Below are 15,130 nucleotides of genomic sequence, written 5' to 3' on the forward strand. Positions count from 1 at the left end.
CCCCCACATAGAGCGGGGAATTCATGCAAAGGTCAAATGCTATTGGAACACAAGAAAACACATGACGATTAAAAATAAACAAATCATTTAATTGTTTTTTGTTATTCAATATTTTGTTTCAATTTTATTTTTGTTTACATATTTTATATCTCGCTTTGTTGTGAATGCCAATTTGCATATTTATTTTGGTAATATCACAGTGATTGACATTTTTTCTTCTTAAAACATTTCTTTTTCTGATTTTTTTGTTAAACATTTACAAATTGATTTAGTTGCCTATAATCAATAGAAAAGAACAAATAGCCATAATGCACATCTCATCATTAATGACATTGTGTCAAAATTCAAAAAATAAACTTCGTTTTACATATTTAAATATAATTTCATTTGTTGCACTTTTTTCTTTGGTGTTGATGTACACCTTCTTATTGATTCTCTTCCTTTTCTCTTAACAAAAAATTATAATAATTTAACATTTTTAGTTTATGGGTTTTCTCTCTTTCTTTTTCATTTGTAAACAAAAAAATACATTTATTGTGTTAGTAAAAAATAATAATTAATTAATTTATAATTACTGTATACATAATTCATCTAAACAGGTAAATAAACCCTATGGATAATGGTTGGCGATCATCGTCATTACAAAATAATATACAAGTGTCCATTTAGTAAGTGTTTGTTGGTTGTTGTTGTTTGAAGATGTTTTAGAGTTTGGAGTTAAGACCGGAAGCATAATCTCTATCCTGTCCCTTAGTTTATATATCATCCGGTTTTACAATAAGGGCATATAATGCAAATCCAAGGAACACAATACCACCCACAATGGTAACCGTGCGCACAGAAATTTTGGCAGCAACCATGCGGCCACCAATCACAGCCAAACCGGTACAAATGGAATGACCAATAATGCCACCGGTAATAACACCATAAACATCCTGGAAAGAGTGCAAAAGAGGGGTGGGGGCAAATTAAAAGACTTTAATTAAATTAATTCATTTTTTTACGGAACTCACCTTAGTTGTGGCCAAAATAATGGTTGTCAATTGTGAACGATCACCCCATTCGGCCAAGAAGGTCATTGTAAAGGCTTGCATCATAACACGTGTCGTTAAATATGCTGCCGATTTTTTCGTATTCTTACGTACTACACCACTTTCTGGATCCTGTATTAAGGTGGCGGAAACATCACGTTCCAGCTATAAAAAATATAACATAAACAAAATATTTTTTTTAGATTAAAGTAATGTTGTCTTGTATAATGGGGAGTGGGAGAATTGAAAGAAGAAAAAAAAAACAATACTTTGACACTAAATGATTAAAGACAAAAAAGTGTTGGAAGAAAATAAACAAAAAAGAGAATGACAAATAAACTTAAATTATATACAACAAAAAATAATAAAAATATACAAAATGTAATAAACAAGGATTTGTTGTATGTAATTGGTGTTGGTGATTCTGGTTGTTGGTGGGTGGGGGTAGGAAGGTGTGAATGGATGGATGGATGATTGAAATCAGAGCTGTAAAATATAAATCCAATCATATATTTTATACATTTTATTTACAACGTTTTGTTGTTTTGTTCGTTACGTAGCATTGTCACATTGATTTTTGTAGTTGTTGTTGTAATTTTCTAAACGACTTACTAATCTTTACTCTTCTCTCTTTTCTCGTAGATGACCTGAACTCATTAAATCGTCTGATAAATTCCCAAGGAATTAGTTTAAAATGCAGATAAAGGCAAGTACTGGAGACATTTGCTACGCCTTCTACTTCAAATATATACTATTAGTATATGAAAACCATGGGTACCTTAAGGGTAAAACATGGTCTACATTGGTGGCAAAATTATCCATGTTGAATAACAAATTATCCGCCAATTCAATGGACAATACAACATCGTGGATAAAGTGTCCACCAAAGAAGACAAATTATCCACCTATGTGGAGAAAATATCAAATATCTATGTTGGTGGATACTTCACATGGATAAAGAGAATACGCCAAAGTGGATAAAGTTTCCACCATCCATCAAAGTGGATAAAGTATCTACCAACGTGGATGAAGTATCCACCATCGCGGATAAATTAACAACCAATGTAGATGAGGTATTTATAATAGTGGATACTTTATCCACGATGGTGGATAATGTATCCACGATAGTAATCCACGGTGGTAACTACCTTATCCACCTTAAGGTATAATTTATCCACGATGGTGAATAAAGTATCCATGGTGTAGGATAAATTATCCACGTTGGTGGATAAATTATCCACGATGGTGAATAAAGTATCTCTGGTGGAGGATAAATTATCCACGACGTTAGATACACGTTGGTGGATACATTTTCCACGATGTTGTATAAATTATCCACAATGGAGGATAAATTATTCACGATGGTGAATTTATCCATTACGTTGGTGGATAAATTATCCATGATAGAGGATAAATTATCCACGACGGTGAATAAAGTATCCATGGTGGAGGATAAATTATCCACGTTGGTGGATAAATTATCCACGATGGTGAATAAAGTATCTCTGGTGGAGGATAAATTATCCACGACGTTAGATACACGTTGGTGGATACATTTTCCACGATGTTGTATAAATTATCCACAATGGAGGATAAATTATTCACGATGGTGAATTTATCCATTACGTTGGTGGATAAATTATCCATGATAGAGGATAAATTATCCACGACGGTGAATAAAGTATCCATGGTGGAGGATAAATTATCCACGTTGGTGGATAAATTATCCACGATGGTGAATAAAGTATCTCTGGTGGAGGATAAATTATCCACGACGTTAGATACATTATCCACGTTGGTGGATACATTTTCCACGATGTTGTATAAATTATCCACGATGGAGGATAAATTATTCACGATGGTGAATTTATCCATTACGTTGGTGGATAAATTATCCATGATAGAGGATAAATTATCCACGACGGTGAATAAAGTATCCATGGTGGAGGATAAATTATCCATGTTGGTGGATAAATTATCCACGACGTTAGATACATTATCCACGTTGGTGGATACATTTTCCACGATGTTGTATAAATTATCCACGAGGTTAGATTAATTATCCACGAGGGTAGATAAATCATCCACATTGGTGGATAAAGTATCCACGATGGAGGATAAATTATCCACGATGGTGAGTAAATTATCCACGACGTTAGATACATTATCCAAGTTGGTGGATACATTTTCCACGATGTTGTAAAATTATCCACGAAGTTAGATTAATTATCCACGAGGATAGATAAATCATCCACATTGGTATATAACTTATCCACTATGGTGGATACTTTATTCATATTGGTAGATAATTTATCCACTTTGGTGGGTAATTTATCCACGTTGTTGAATAATTTATCCACCATGGTAAATGCCTTATCCACATTGTTCGATCATTTTTCCTCGTGACTAATAATTTATCCGCAATGTTGGATATTTTAAACACGATGGTAGATACTTTATCCACGTTGGTGAATAATTTATTCACGATGGTGGATACTTTATCTTCGATGCTGAATAATTTATCCACGATGTTGGATAATTTATCCACGATGGTAAATACCTTATCCACATTGTTGGATAATTTTTCCTAGTGGTAATTAATTTATCCGCGATGTTGGATATTTTAACCTCGATGGTGGATACTTTATCCAAGTTGGTGAATAATTTATCCACGTTGGTAGATACTTTATCCATGCTGGTGAGTAATTTATCCACGATGCTAGATACTTATCCACTTTGGTGAATAATTTATCCACGATGGTGAATGATTTATCTACGTTGGTGGATACTTTTTCCACGTTGTTGGATAATTTATCTACGCTCGTAAATACCTTATCCACATTGTTGGATAATTTTTCTACGTGGAGAATAATTTATCAGAGATGTTGGATATTTTGTCCACGATGGTAGAAACTTTATCAACGTTGGTGAATAATTTATCCACGATGGTGGATACATTATCCACATTGTTGGATAATTTTCCACGTTGGTGAATAATTTATCCGCAATGTTGGATATTTTATCCACGATGATAGATACATTATCCATGTTGTGAATAATTTATCCACGTTGGTGAATGATTTATTCACGATGGTAAATAATTTATCCGCGATGTTGGATAACTTTTCTACGATGGTAAATACTTTATGCTCGATGCTAGATAATTTATCTACGATGGTGGATAAGTTATCTACGATGGTGGATACTTTATCCACTTTGGTGGATAATTTATCCACGATGGTAGATACTTTATCCACGTTGGAGGATAATTTATCCACGATGGTAAAAACCTTATTAACATTATTCGATAATTTTCCGTGGTTAATAATTTATCCGCGATGTTGGATATTTTAAACACGATTGTGGATACTTCATCCAAGTTGATGAATAATTTATCCACCATGGTAAGTGCCTTATCCACATTGTTTGATAATTTTTCCTCGTAATTAATAATTTATCCGCGATGTTGGATATTTTAAACACAATGGTGAATAATTTATTCACGATGGTGGATACTTTATCTTCGATACTGAATAATTTATCCACGATGTTGAATTGTTTATCCACGATGATGCATACTTTATCTACGTTGGTGGATAATTTATCCACGATGGTAAATACCTTATCAACATTGTTGGATAATTTTTCCTAGTGGTAATTAATTTATCCGCGAGGTTGGATATTTTAACCACGATGGTGGATACTTTATCTAAGTTGGTGAATAATTTATCCACGTTGGTAGATACCTTATCCATGCTGGTGAATAATTTATCCACAATGTTAGATACTTATCCACCTCGGTGAATAATTAATCCACGATGTTAGATACTTTATCCACGTTGGTGAATAATTTATCCACGATGGTGAATGATTTATCTACGTTGTTGGATAATTTATCTACGCTCGTAAATACCTTAACCACATTGTTGGATAATTTTTCTGAGTGGAGAATAATTTATCCGCGATGTTGGATATTTTGTCCACGATGGTGAATACTTTACCCAATTTGGTGAATAATCTATCCACGATGGCAGATACTTTATCCACGTTGGTGAATAATTTATCCAATATGATAAATACTTTATCCACATTATTGGATAATTTTCCGCGTTGGTGAATAATTTATCCGCGATGTTGGATATTTTATCCACGATGATAGATACTTTATCCATGTTGGTGAATAATTTATCCACGTTGGTGAATGATGTATTCACGATGGTAAATAATTTATTCACGATGTTGGATAACTTATCTACGATGGTGGATACTTTATCCACTTTCGTGAATAATTTATCAACGGTGTTGGATAATTTCCACTTTGGTGGATAACTTATCCACGATGGTAGATACTTTATCCACGTTGGGGAGTAATTCATCGACTATGGTGGATATTTTATCCACATTAGATAATATATCCATCAGTGTAGATAACTTATCCACTATTGTAAATAGTGGACAAGTTATATACGTTGGTGGATAATTTATCCACGATGGTTAATAATTTATCCACCATGGTGGATACCTTTTCCTCGTTGGTGGATAATTTATCCACAATGGTTTATAATTTATCCATGATGGTAAACAGCTTATCCACATTGGTGGATAATTTATACACGATGCTGGATACTTTATCCACGTTGGTGAATATTTTATCCACGATGGTAGATATTTTATCCACGATGGTGAATAATTTATCTACGACTTTGGATAATTTATCGACGATGGTAGATAATTAATCCACGATACTTTATCCACAGAGGTGGATACCTTATCCACCTTGGTGGAAAATTTATCCACGATAGTAGATATTTTATCCTCATTGGTGGATAATTAAATAGATACATCGATACAATATGACAATTACTCTACCGTCTATTTTTTGTTTCTTGCCATTTAAAAGGATTTTTGGGGAATAATGGACAAAGGGTATATAAGTAAAATTAAAATTATAACATTAATAAAAATTCCATAAATAGCCAACATGGACGTACGCACACATGTTAAACATACAAAAAAACCAATTTGCTCCCCAATAAAACTGTAAACCAATTTTAAACTATAAACCAACTCCCAATTTATGGTAAATAAATTAAAAGAAAAATGCCAAAAAATATGATTATGTGGCTGGTTAGTAGTTAATGAGGATGGCAAGGACCATTCGAGGCATGACGGAGTGGATGATGGATGAAGAGGATGGAGGAATATGGGTACGTACATACGTATGCATGGAACGGCAGTTGATTAAACTTTAAATCAAAAGGCAATAATAATAATAATGCATGTTGTGATGATGATGATCGACAGATATATTTTTGTGGTATTATGAAAAGTTGAATTAAAAAAACAAGAGGACAACGAACGATAATGACATGTGATGTGTGTTGTGGTGGTGGTGGTGGTATTTACAAAATAAAAAAGAAAACTTTTAACGAAAACTAAAATAATAAAAATCTATAGAAAAACATATGAAACGCCTTAATATCTAAGACGCTAACCCGTTTTTTGCTTCCGCCAAATTGATTCAAATCGCCATTGGACTGACCAGCAGTGCCATTTAGATTATCGATACTATTATTGTTCGAGTTGATGATGGTGGTGGAGTTGTTGTTAAGTACTGGGCCGCCATTCAATTTGTTCGAGGACGTCGATTTGTTCATATTGGCCATTGCGGAGCTTGAATGAACCAGCACATCGGCTCCACTGCCATTCTTACGCGGTGTACCACCATTACTAGTTGTTCCATTAAATCTATGCTTATTAATACTAGAAGTTTCATCACAATTTGTTTGATTCGTTTGATTGGATAAGGCGGATGCCGATAATGCTGGGCTGCTGTGGAAAGTGGACATTTTGATGTTTTCATTGTTACCCTTGAGGAAGGCATCAGCCTCGCCACCATCAACATCAGCGTCATTGTCATTATCGGCGTCTTTGTTCGGTTCACAGCCACCGTTGCTTGTAATGCTAGTTGAATGATTCGATGAGAGTTGTTTGCGTTGACGGTGTTGCATTTCGGGGTTCTTGGCAGTGGATAACACAGCTCCGGTAGTGATTGAAGAGGCGCCAGCGCCGCATTCTACATCATCTTCCTTATCTGAATTGCTGTTTTTGCGTTTAGCTTCACTATCGCTTCCACGTTTTGTGCGAAGGAACTGTGGTTATCGGCAATATTTCAATTGGTGACCAATTATAGATGAATTAATGGAGGGGGGAGTTTTTCCAATTACAAAAGTGGTGGGATTTTTGACAATTTTGAAGAGGTAAAGTTGTTGTGGTGATGAGTGATAAAGTTGTTGTTGTGATAGTAGCAGCACAGCAGTCAATAGCAATACAATTGTTGGTTTTTGTTGTTTGGGAGATGATTACAGAGGATGATCCAAAAATTTTGTAGGTGAGGAGGCGGTGGGGAGGTTAATGCAGGAAATTTTGTTGCAATATTTTTTTTTGTTTTTTACAACAAATATTGTTTTGATGAAGTTGGATGGCATAGATTATTTTCCAAAATAATCAAACGAACCGATCGATCGACCAACCAACCAACCACACATTCAATTTTCAATTCGATAGTAGAGTGAGTAGTAGAAAGAAAGAAAAAGAAAATAACAAAAATAAAAATCGCATTAAAACGATTTACACACACTGTGTTGTTGTTATATATGCAACCAAATTAAAAAATCGTCACATTAGAAGTGTTGTGATATTTGAAAGAGCAGATAATGGTTTTTTCATTGGTGAACCAAACACAAAAATTAGAAGAAAACATAGGCAATTGTTTTTTATGTAGTTGCAAATGTGCTGCAAGGATACCAAAGTAGTAGGAAGGGGAAGGTAGGTAGTTGTAGGAACGTGTAGAGATAGTAAAGGAGCATATATTCAGCAAGGATTACAGCAGAAAGGAAATAATATTTTAAGGTATTGTATTTCCTAATGGTTTCTTTTCAGCAGCAACATGTAAACATTCCGGTTAGTTACAAATCTACATTTTTATTTGACGTCTTTTTCAAAAAAGTCAGTCACGACGTTTCTTTACTAGTCCAAAAATTTTTGTCATATTTTACATAATCAATCAAACAATTTCGCCCTGTCGATTTGTCGTTCGTAACACCTCCGAAGGTGTTTATGACATTTTTGCAAGGAAAAAAACTTCCTCCGACTAATATTCCATTAAACACTCACATGTGAATGGGAATCTAAAAGTTCTTAGTATGAATAGCTTCGCGTGATTTCTAGATGCCTAGAAGTATACTTCAATTTCGGTTATACGACTTAAGTCGGAAACACATAAAATAATCAAAACTGCTACCTAAACTAAAAGAGGCTAAAGGTTTTGTCTAAAAATTCTTTGTCTGATGTTCTGACCACGACTTTAAGTTGCCAAGGCGATTTAAATGCCAAAATAGGAAATAGAATCAATGCTAGCAGCACACCGTCACATGAAATGCCCAAAGACGTAACCCAAAGGGTTACGTTGAGGGTTACGACTATGGGCATTCAGGTGACAATACATTGTCACAGAACTCTACCTGGTTTTAGGAAAAGTTCGCATCGGATTGAATGAAGCGAATAAAATAAGGACTGGCGCAACATGAAAAGACCACAAGGAGTACCTCCGCCGAAGCTAGTTGCAAGCCCGGTGGAAAAAGGAGGAAGGATTGTCGGCAGCCGATGATTTGAGCTGAATATTCCACAATACACCTCCGGAACGAGCGACATATATATCAGGTAGCGATCTCCTACCCTAAAAGAGATCCCAGGATGTTAAACGACCACGTGCCTATCGATGTTCTAAACTTTGTAGTAGTGTACCAACTGTATATGAGCGGCACCTCAACGAGTATTAGGCTTAGTTGCCACGTTCTTGTTGTGGTAAAGAGTTTATGCGCTGCGGTCGACCTCAGTCCCCCACTAATCAAATTTCATGGATAAATGAAATCTCACTAAACAAACCCCAAAGAACCCGAAAATAAACCTTCGACGGATGTAGTTGCGGATGCCTTGGCAGTGCCAAGTTGGCACCCTCTGTCTTCACTTCTACAAGCGCATCAACCACATTATACCTGATCATCACAAATATGGAAACTGACCGCAAACCTCTCACTATTGTCGCCAGGAGCTAAAACTCTGCGGTAACAAAAAAATAGGACTGGACTTGACCACATTAACGATAGTCTAAATAGAAAGAGCACTACTCAATCTCATTAAAGAAAACGTCCCCCTAACTCTCAGGGAGGGAAGCATCCCTTACGACATTTGGTAGAATTTATCAATGACAAAAGAGGATGAAATCATGGACACGACAGTGATTCATGTCATGAAACTTCACGCCAATCCGCTGGAAAAGTTGTTAAACCGACCTTAGCGTCAGACAAGTCTGACAAACCTTGTCAGAAGGATTTACTTATACCGCAGACCTCCAAAAATGCCAAAGCCAAAGAAGCAAATAAAGACCCAAACACAATCAGCGCCCGGGAGCTCTCCAGTTTCTGAGGACGTTCGAAATGAACTACCTTCAAGCAAGTAAGAGGGAACTTCTTTTTAGTAAAAAATCCCACTTCAAGAAGAGGAGAAAGGTATCCGCTGGAAAAGTTGTTAAACAGACCTTAGCGTCAGACAAGTCTGACAAACCTTTACTTGTCAGGATGATTTACTTATACCGCAGACCTCCAAAAATGCCAAAGCCAAAGAAGCAAATAAAGACCTCAAAACAATCATCGTCAGGGAGCTCTCCAGTTTCTGAGGACTTTCGAAATGAACTACCTTCAAGCAACTAAGAGGGAACTTCTTTTTAGTAAAATTCCCACTTCAAGAAGAGGAGGATCCAATATTGAGACCACCTGTCAAGGAGAAAAAGGTGATGGAAGTGAATCAGCTGATGAGCAAAGAGAAACCATCCGACTTAGGTTCAACCGCGAGCAGACGGAGCAATGATGGTTATGTAACAGCGTCAACGGCTTCAAGATCGCCGGTTCTTAGTCGACCTATCAAAAATCACAAGCGGTGGCTGTAAAGAGAATGAGGTCGTCCGAGAAACAGCATCCCGCCGCAATTAGTTGACACTGACACAGCCGGGTCCATTAGTCTGCGGTGGCGAGGAGGGTTAGTGACAAGATCACTACTGGAGAGACCAAAATCTCTTCAATCAGTGCATCGTTTTCGAAAACTTGTACGTCGGCGAAGGCGTGCTAGGATAACGCGAAGCTCTGCTCTTCGCAAAAACCAAACATTTTGACAACCCTGCGCGACGAATTGTCCCAGATGATATCCGGTTAGCAATCATTGATAAGTCTGATCTCGCAACAGCGATCATCATTGGAAGGTTGCTGGTGGAACGGACATTCTCATCTCGAAAGTGTTTAACCAGAGCAATATACGACTCGGCCCGGCAGCTTTGTAAAAGGGAGTCAAGGTAATTAGCTGCGAGAATAAGGAATCAGTAGATTTTCTATTCAGTCTATTAAGGACGTTGGCTCGATTTGGGGAGGCAGCAAACTGGGAGCTGTGCCTATCACTGAGTTGCCATGTGGGTTGGCCACTTCAAAGTGGTGGGTTCCTCTTCGTTCAATGGAGTTGAAGTTAGTTAGGGAACGAGTGTCGATCTATAGATGGGAAAGAATAACTCCGGACTTCTTTGTCATCATTTTTACTACGTAAGAACTACTTGAGTCGAGAGGCGTTGCTAAACCTTGGGCTAGGAAAGCTATACAACCCTGCAAAGCACCAATAGGAAGGAAACGGCAAAACCTTAGCTTTGTGCAGATAAATCTGCATCATTTTAAAGCTGCTACTACTGAGCTCCTGAAAATCCTCTTGACCTTAGACATGGACTTCGCCCAAGTACCAGAACCTTATTTGTATAAAAAAAGGTGTGCGGACTAAGGCGAGAGCATGTATAGTTGCTAAAAAGAACCATAATTTAAAACTGCAATTCTGCGATACTGCACTTTTGCGAACATTTCGGATATTTTGTGTGGGAGGTACCCGATGCAGTGGAGTGCTATAGTTTATATTCGGAATTAATCTATGCCTAGAAGAAATATTATTATTAATTCAATCGACAGTTTGTCGAGCACCCCGAGAGTGACAGGGCGAAGAGAAGAGTATTACGTCGCAACAGATCTCTTCCTGCCGAGGGGGAACCACCACAGCTTAAAATGGATGATGTTGCCAATGCCATCAGGAACGCTAAATCATCCAAAGCGTTGGACCCTGATGGAATCTCCATGGTAATGCTGAAGCAGCTGGATGAGCCGGGAGTGGAGTATCTCACTAAAGTTCTCAACTTGTCTCTATCCACCCTCATTGTTCCCGAAATCTGGAAAATGGGCAGGGTGGTCCCACTACGGAAGCCCGGCAAGGATGCCAGCAAAAGTGAATCGTGCAGGCCGATTTCGCTTTTGTCGTCCGTAGCAAAGACCCTTGAGACCTTAGTCCTCCCCAGTATCAGAAATAGCTATCAAGTTGCCGATCATCAGCATGGATTCCGTAAGCAGCACAGCACGACAACTGCGCTGCACGCCATTACCACACATATTTGTCAAGGACTCAACCAGAGACGGCCGTGCGATAGAACAGTGATGGTGGCGCTTGACTTATCAAAAGCCTTTGATACAGTCAGGTACTCTACGCTGTTTGAGGGCATTAAGCAGACAAGCCTCCGGCCAAGCTTGAAACGTTGGATAGTCAATTATATGTGTGGACGCCAGTCGTACGTGGAATTCAGGATCAAGAAGTCCAAACCCCGTAGAGTAAAACAGGGAGTTCACCAAGGTGGGGTGATATCTCCGGAACTGTTTAACCTCTACTTCTCCTGTATTCCGCCGCCTCCAGACGGCATCGAGATCGTAACGTATGCGGATGATTGCACGATCCTGGCGTCGGGTACCTATCCTGATGACATCTGTGAGAGACTGAACAACTATTTAACCGATCTTACCACCTTTTTCCATTCGAGGAATATACAGATTTCCCCCACAAAATCAACAGCCACTCTGTTCACCACATGGACAGCGCAGTTTGGACGTGAGTTGAATGTCGTGGTCGACGGTAGCAGAATTCCGACCACAAACTGCCCTAAAATTTTAGGAGTCACATTCGACACTACATTCACGTCTTGCGCACACGTCACAGCTATCTGCGACAAGTTGAAAAGTAGGAACAAGGTCCTCAAGTCCCTGGCAGCACTTGGGGTGCAGATAAAGAAACCTTGTTGACCACATATAACGCTATAGGTCGGTCTGTGGTAAGCTATGCGGCGTCAGTCTGGTCCGCGTGATTATGTGATACGAATTGGAAAAAGATTCAAACTTGCCAGAATGCCGCCCTGAGAACAGCAACAGGGTCCCTCCTCATATCTTCAGTGGACCATCTACATTAGAAGGCAAAGATCCTTCCGGTAAAGCAACACAATGAGATGCTTTCGTTACAGTACCTTCTTGGATGTTACCGTGTGAGCCATCCCAATCACCATCTTGTGGGTAGGCCCGGCACATACAGGCAGATCAGGAAGGATATCCATGCTCTAGAGGAAGAGGTCCAACGATACAGGAGAGAAACTCTAGATCAACAAGCGTATCAAGCAGGTTTGAATAGTATTCACACGGATGCAGTTGCCAAGGCCTTAAGCAATTATGGTGTGAATAAAGTCCTCGAAATACACCCCCCATCTATTGCAGCTGAGGAGCGTCAACTGCCACGACAAACTAGAGAAGTTTTGGCTCAACTACGCTCGGGATGTTGCAGTCGCCTAAATTCTTATTGGACGGAAATCGACCGCGCCGTGCAAGACATCTGTCCAGTATGTGGCAGGGACCCGCACGACACAAAACACCTTTTCAACTGCCCAGCCAAACCTACTCATCTAACTCCAGTGGATCTGTGGTTACATTCCATCGAAGCAGCCACCTTCCTGGAACTGGAGATAGACCCAGAGCCAGATTGAACAGAGGAACGAACATACAAACATAATAACAAACACTGTTACAACAACAACAGAAGAAATATTAGGATGTGCAAAGTTTGGACCAAATATGTTACCCCCTTCGGGAGTTATTAAGCGCACCATTTACGCAATCTTTAGTGGGGCAGTTACCCTAAGGAGTGGGTCGATATGGACCATCTTCGAATTTAAACTAAATTTGGACAAAATACTACATTATTCAAAGTTTGGACCAAAGTGGTTGATTCGTTCAAACACACTTGGGTCTAAAATCATTATTGAGATGAAGCTGAGGTAAAAACTATTTCACACGAATAACGCAGAAGGGAAATATTGAGATTTGGAGTGCAGCCCTATTCTGTTTTAACTCACTTATTTGAAATGCCCAGGAAATGTAGTCATCATTATACTGAGTGGTCATAGGAGGTTAGAAAAAAGTTAAGGCTGTCCTGTAGGATGCAGACATGAGGAATGATGCTGCGTCTCTCCGAACAGTGTTGTAAAAATTAAGAATATTAAATATGTCATTATAAGAAATTTAAAATGCAACTACCGTCGAACTCTATAACGTAACACAAGAGGACCGACGAATTACTTCGTTATAAAGAAAATTCGTTATAGAGAGACTATTTCGTGTGAGAATTTCCACCGGTGCCTTTGAAACAACTTCATTATAGAGAAGTACACAGGGATGTACATTATAAAGAAGTTCGATTGTATATGGATTAACCATATTAAAACGGTTTACATAACGGAACAAAACTGGAAACATAGTCACATCATAGGCACCATAATATACACAATGTTTCTACTTCTATTCATCAAATAAATCAATCTATTAGTTTGAAAATCTAACACAATTCCTAAGCATAAATTACAAAACTTTCAACACGACGAAAGGGGATAGATGGATATTCTAAAAATTAGGTCCCTGTTTCTTAAAACCTATCGTAACATTTTAATTTTAAATATTTTTAAATGAAGTGATTTTAAGTCTCTTACTCGGGAAATAATATTTACCATTATACCGGAGAAGAATAAGCCGCTGCCAAATTTATGCTACATTTTCAAAGAAGCTGTTATTACACCCAAACTAACATGCATTATGAGTTTTTCGTTTTGCAGATTTCTTTAAGGTTAAGATTTTCAGGTTAGGATTTACAGGAAATATGGAAAGGTTTAAGAAGTTTGGAAATGGAACTTAGAAATGCATTGGTGGTGTGTGTACACAGAAACTTGTCATTGGTTATAAAGGCGAGGTAATGCCCTTCATTAGTTGATTAGTATTGAACTCAATTTGCCTTGTTTTGTTTGTTAATTTGAAACTTTTTACAGCAGTGATTTTTTTGTTTGTTGAAATAATGTTAATTTGTTGTTAAAATAAAAAATTGAATTAAAAAATATTTGTTAGTTTTCCAAACAAAATAATAACAAACAAAAAAACTAAATATAAGAAAGGAAAAAATAACAAAAGAAATATTTACAACTACAAACAATTTTTTTCCAAGGAAAGCTACGGGAAATGTGTGAGTGGGTGTTTGGCAATAAAAACGTGTAGTGTGGTGTATTGCAGCGCATGCTAGGCTAGCTACAACCTTAACAACAAAAGCCAAAAGCATCCAAATTGTGACGCCTTTGCTTTTTTGGGTGGGGGATACGTTTATCGTTTTGTTTTTGCATTCTAAATTGGAGTACAACAAAACTAACTTACCTCATCCTCACGTTTACGTAAATCTGCCTGGACTTCTTCCAATTCCTCTTGGGCATCGGTATCCTTCATGAAGTAACCCTCGTAGATCATTTTCAAACCGAAAAAGGCAAACAATGCTGTTGAAATGTAATATGTATAAACCTTAGGAATAATGGTGGCAGCCACACCAAACACCACCGATAGGACTGTCATAAGTGCCAAGGCCGTAATGGCACCAGTGAAGACAACCAAACGTGGATGGCGCATGGCCATTATGGCTGCAATGAAAAAAGTCTTATCTCCTAGCTCTGTAAATAGAATTACAGAGATCGATGCTGTAAAAGCATCGAGAAAGCCGGCCTGTGGTTTGGGTTCCTTGGTGGGATCTGCTGCAGGTAAATCATTGCCAATATCGAATTGTTCATCTTTAACAAGTATCGCCTCTTCATCGTTGGAGACTTTCTGTAAAAAAAA

General features: G+C 37.9%; 1 protein-coding gene across 14 annotated transcripts in view; it reads right to left on the reverse strand.

Annotated features, from left to right (window-relative positions):
• Positions 1-441: 441 nt before the first annotated feature.
• LOC141394458 (putative divalent cation/proton antiporter TMEM165) overlaps positions 442-15,130 on the reverse strand; it is a 34,970-nt gene continuing 20,281 nt past the window's right edge. For 8 of the 14 annotated variants that reach the window (XM_073968827.1, XM_073968838.1, XM_073968868.1 and 5 more), the window contains 4 exons: positions 14,678-15,118; positions 6,527-7,183; positions 1,014-1,196; positions 442-935 (listed from right to left, as the gene is read on the reverse strand). In XM_073968827.1, the coding sequence (XP_073824928.1) occupies positions 756-935; positions 1,014-1,196; positions 6,527-7,183; positions 14,678-15,118 (1,461 nt within the window). In that variant the 3' untranslated portion in view covers positions 442-755. The remainder of the gene's footprint in view (positions 936-1,013; positions 1,197-6,526; positions 7,184-14,677; positions 15,119-15,130) is intronic. The other 6 variants (XM_073968890.1, XM_073968923.1, XM_073968941.1 and 3 more) reach the window with 1 other exon arrangement.

Source organism: Musca autumnalis, unplaced genomic scaffold (genome assembly GCF_047663935.1).
Source record: "Musca autumnalis isolate F117 unplaced genomic scaffold, ASM4766393v1 scaffold_1, whole genome shotgun sequence".
Lineage (NCBI taxonomy): Eukaryota > Metazoa > Arthropoda > Insecta > Diptera > Muscidae > Musca > Musca autumnalis.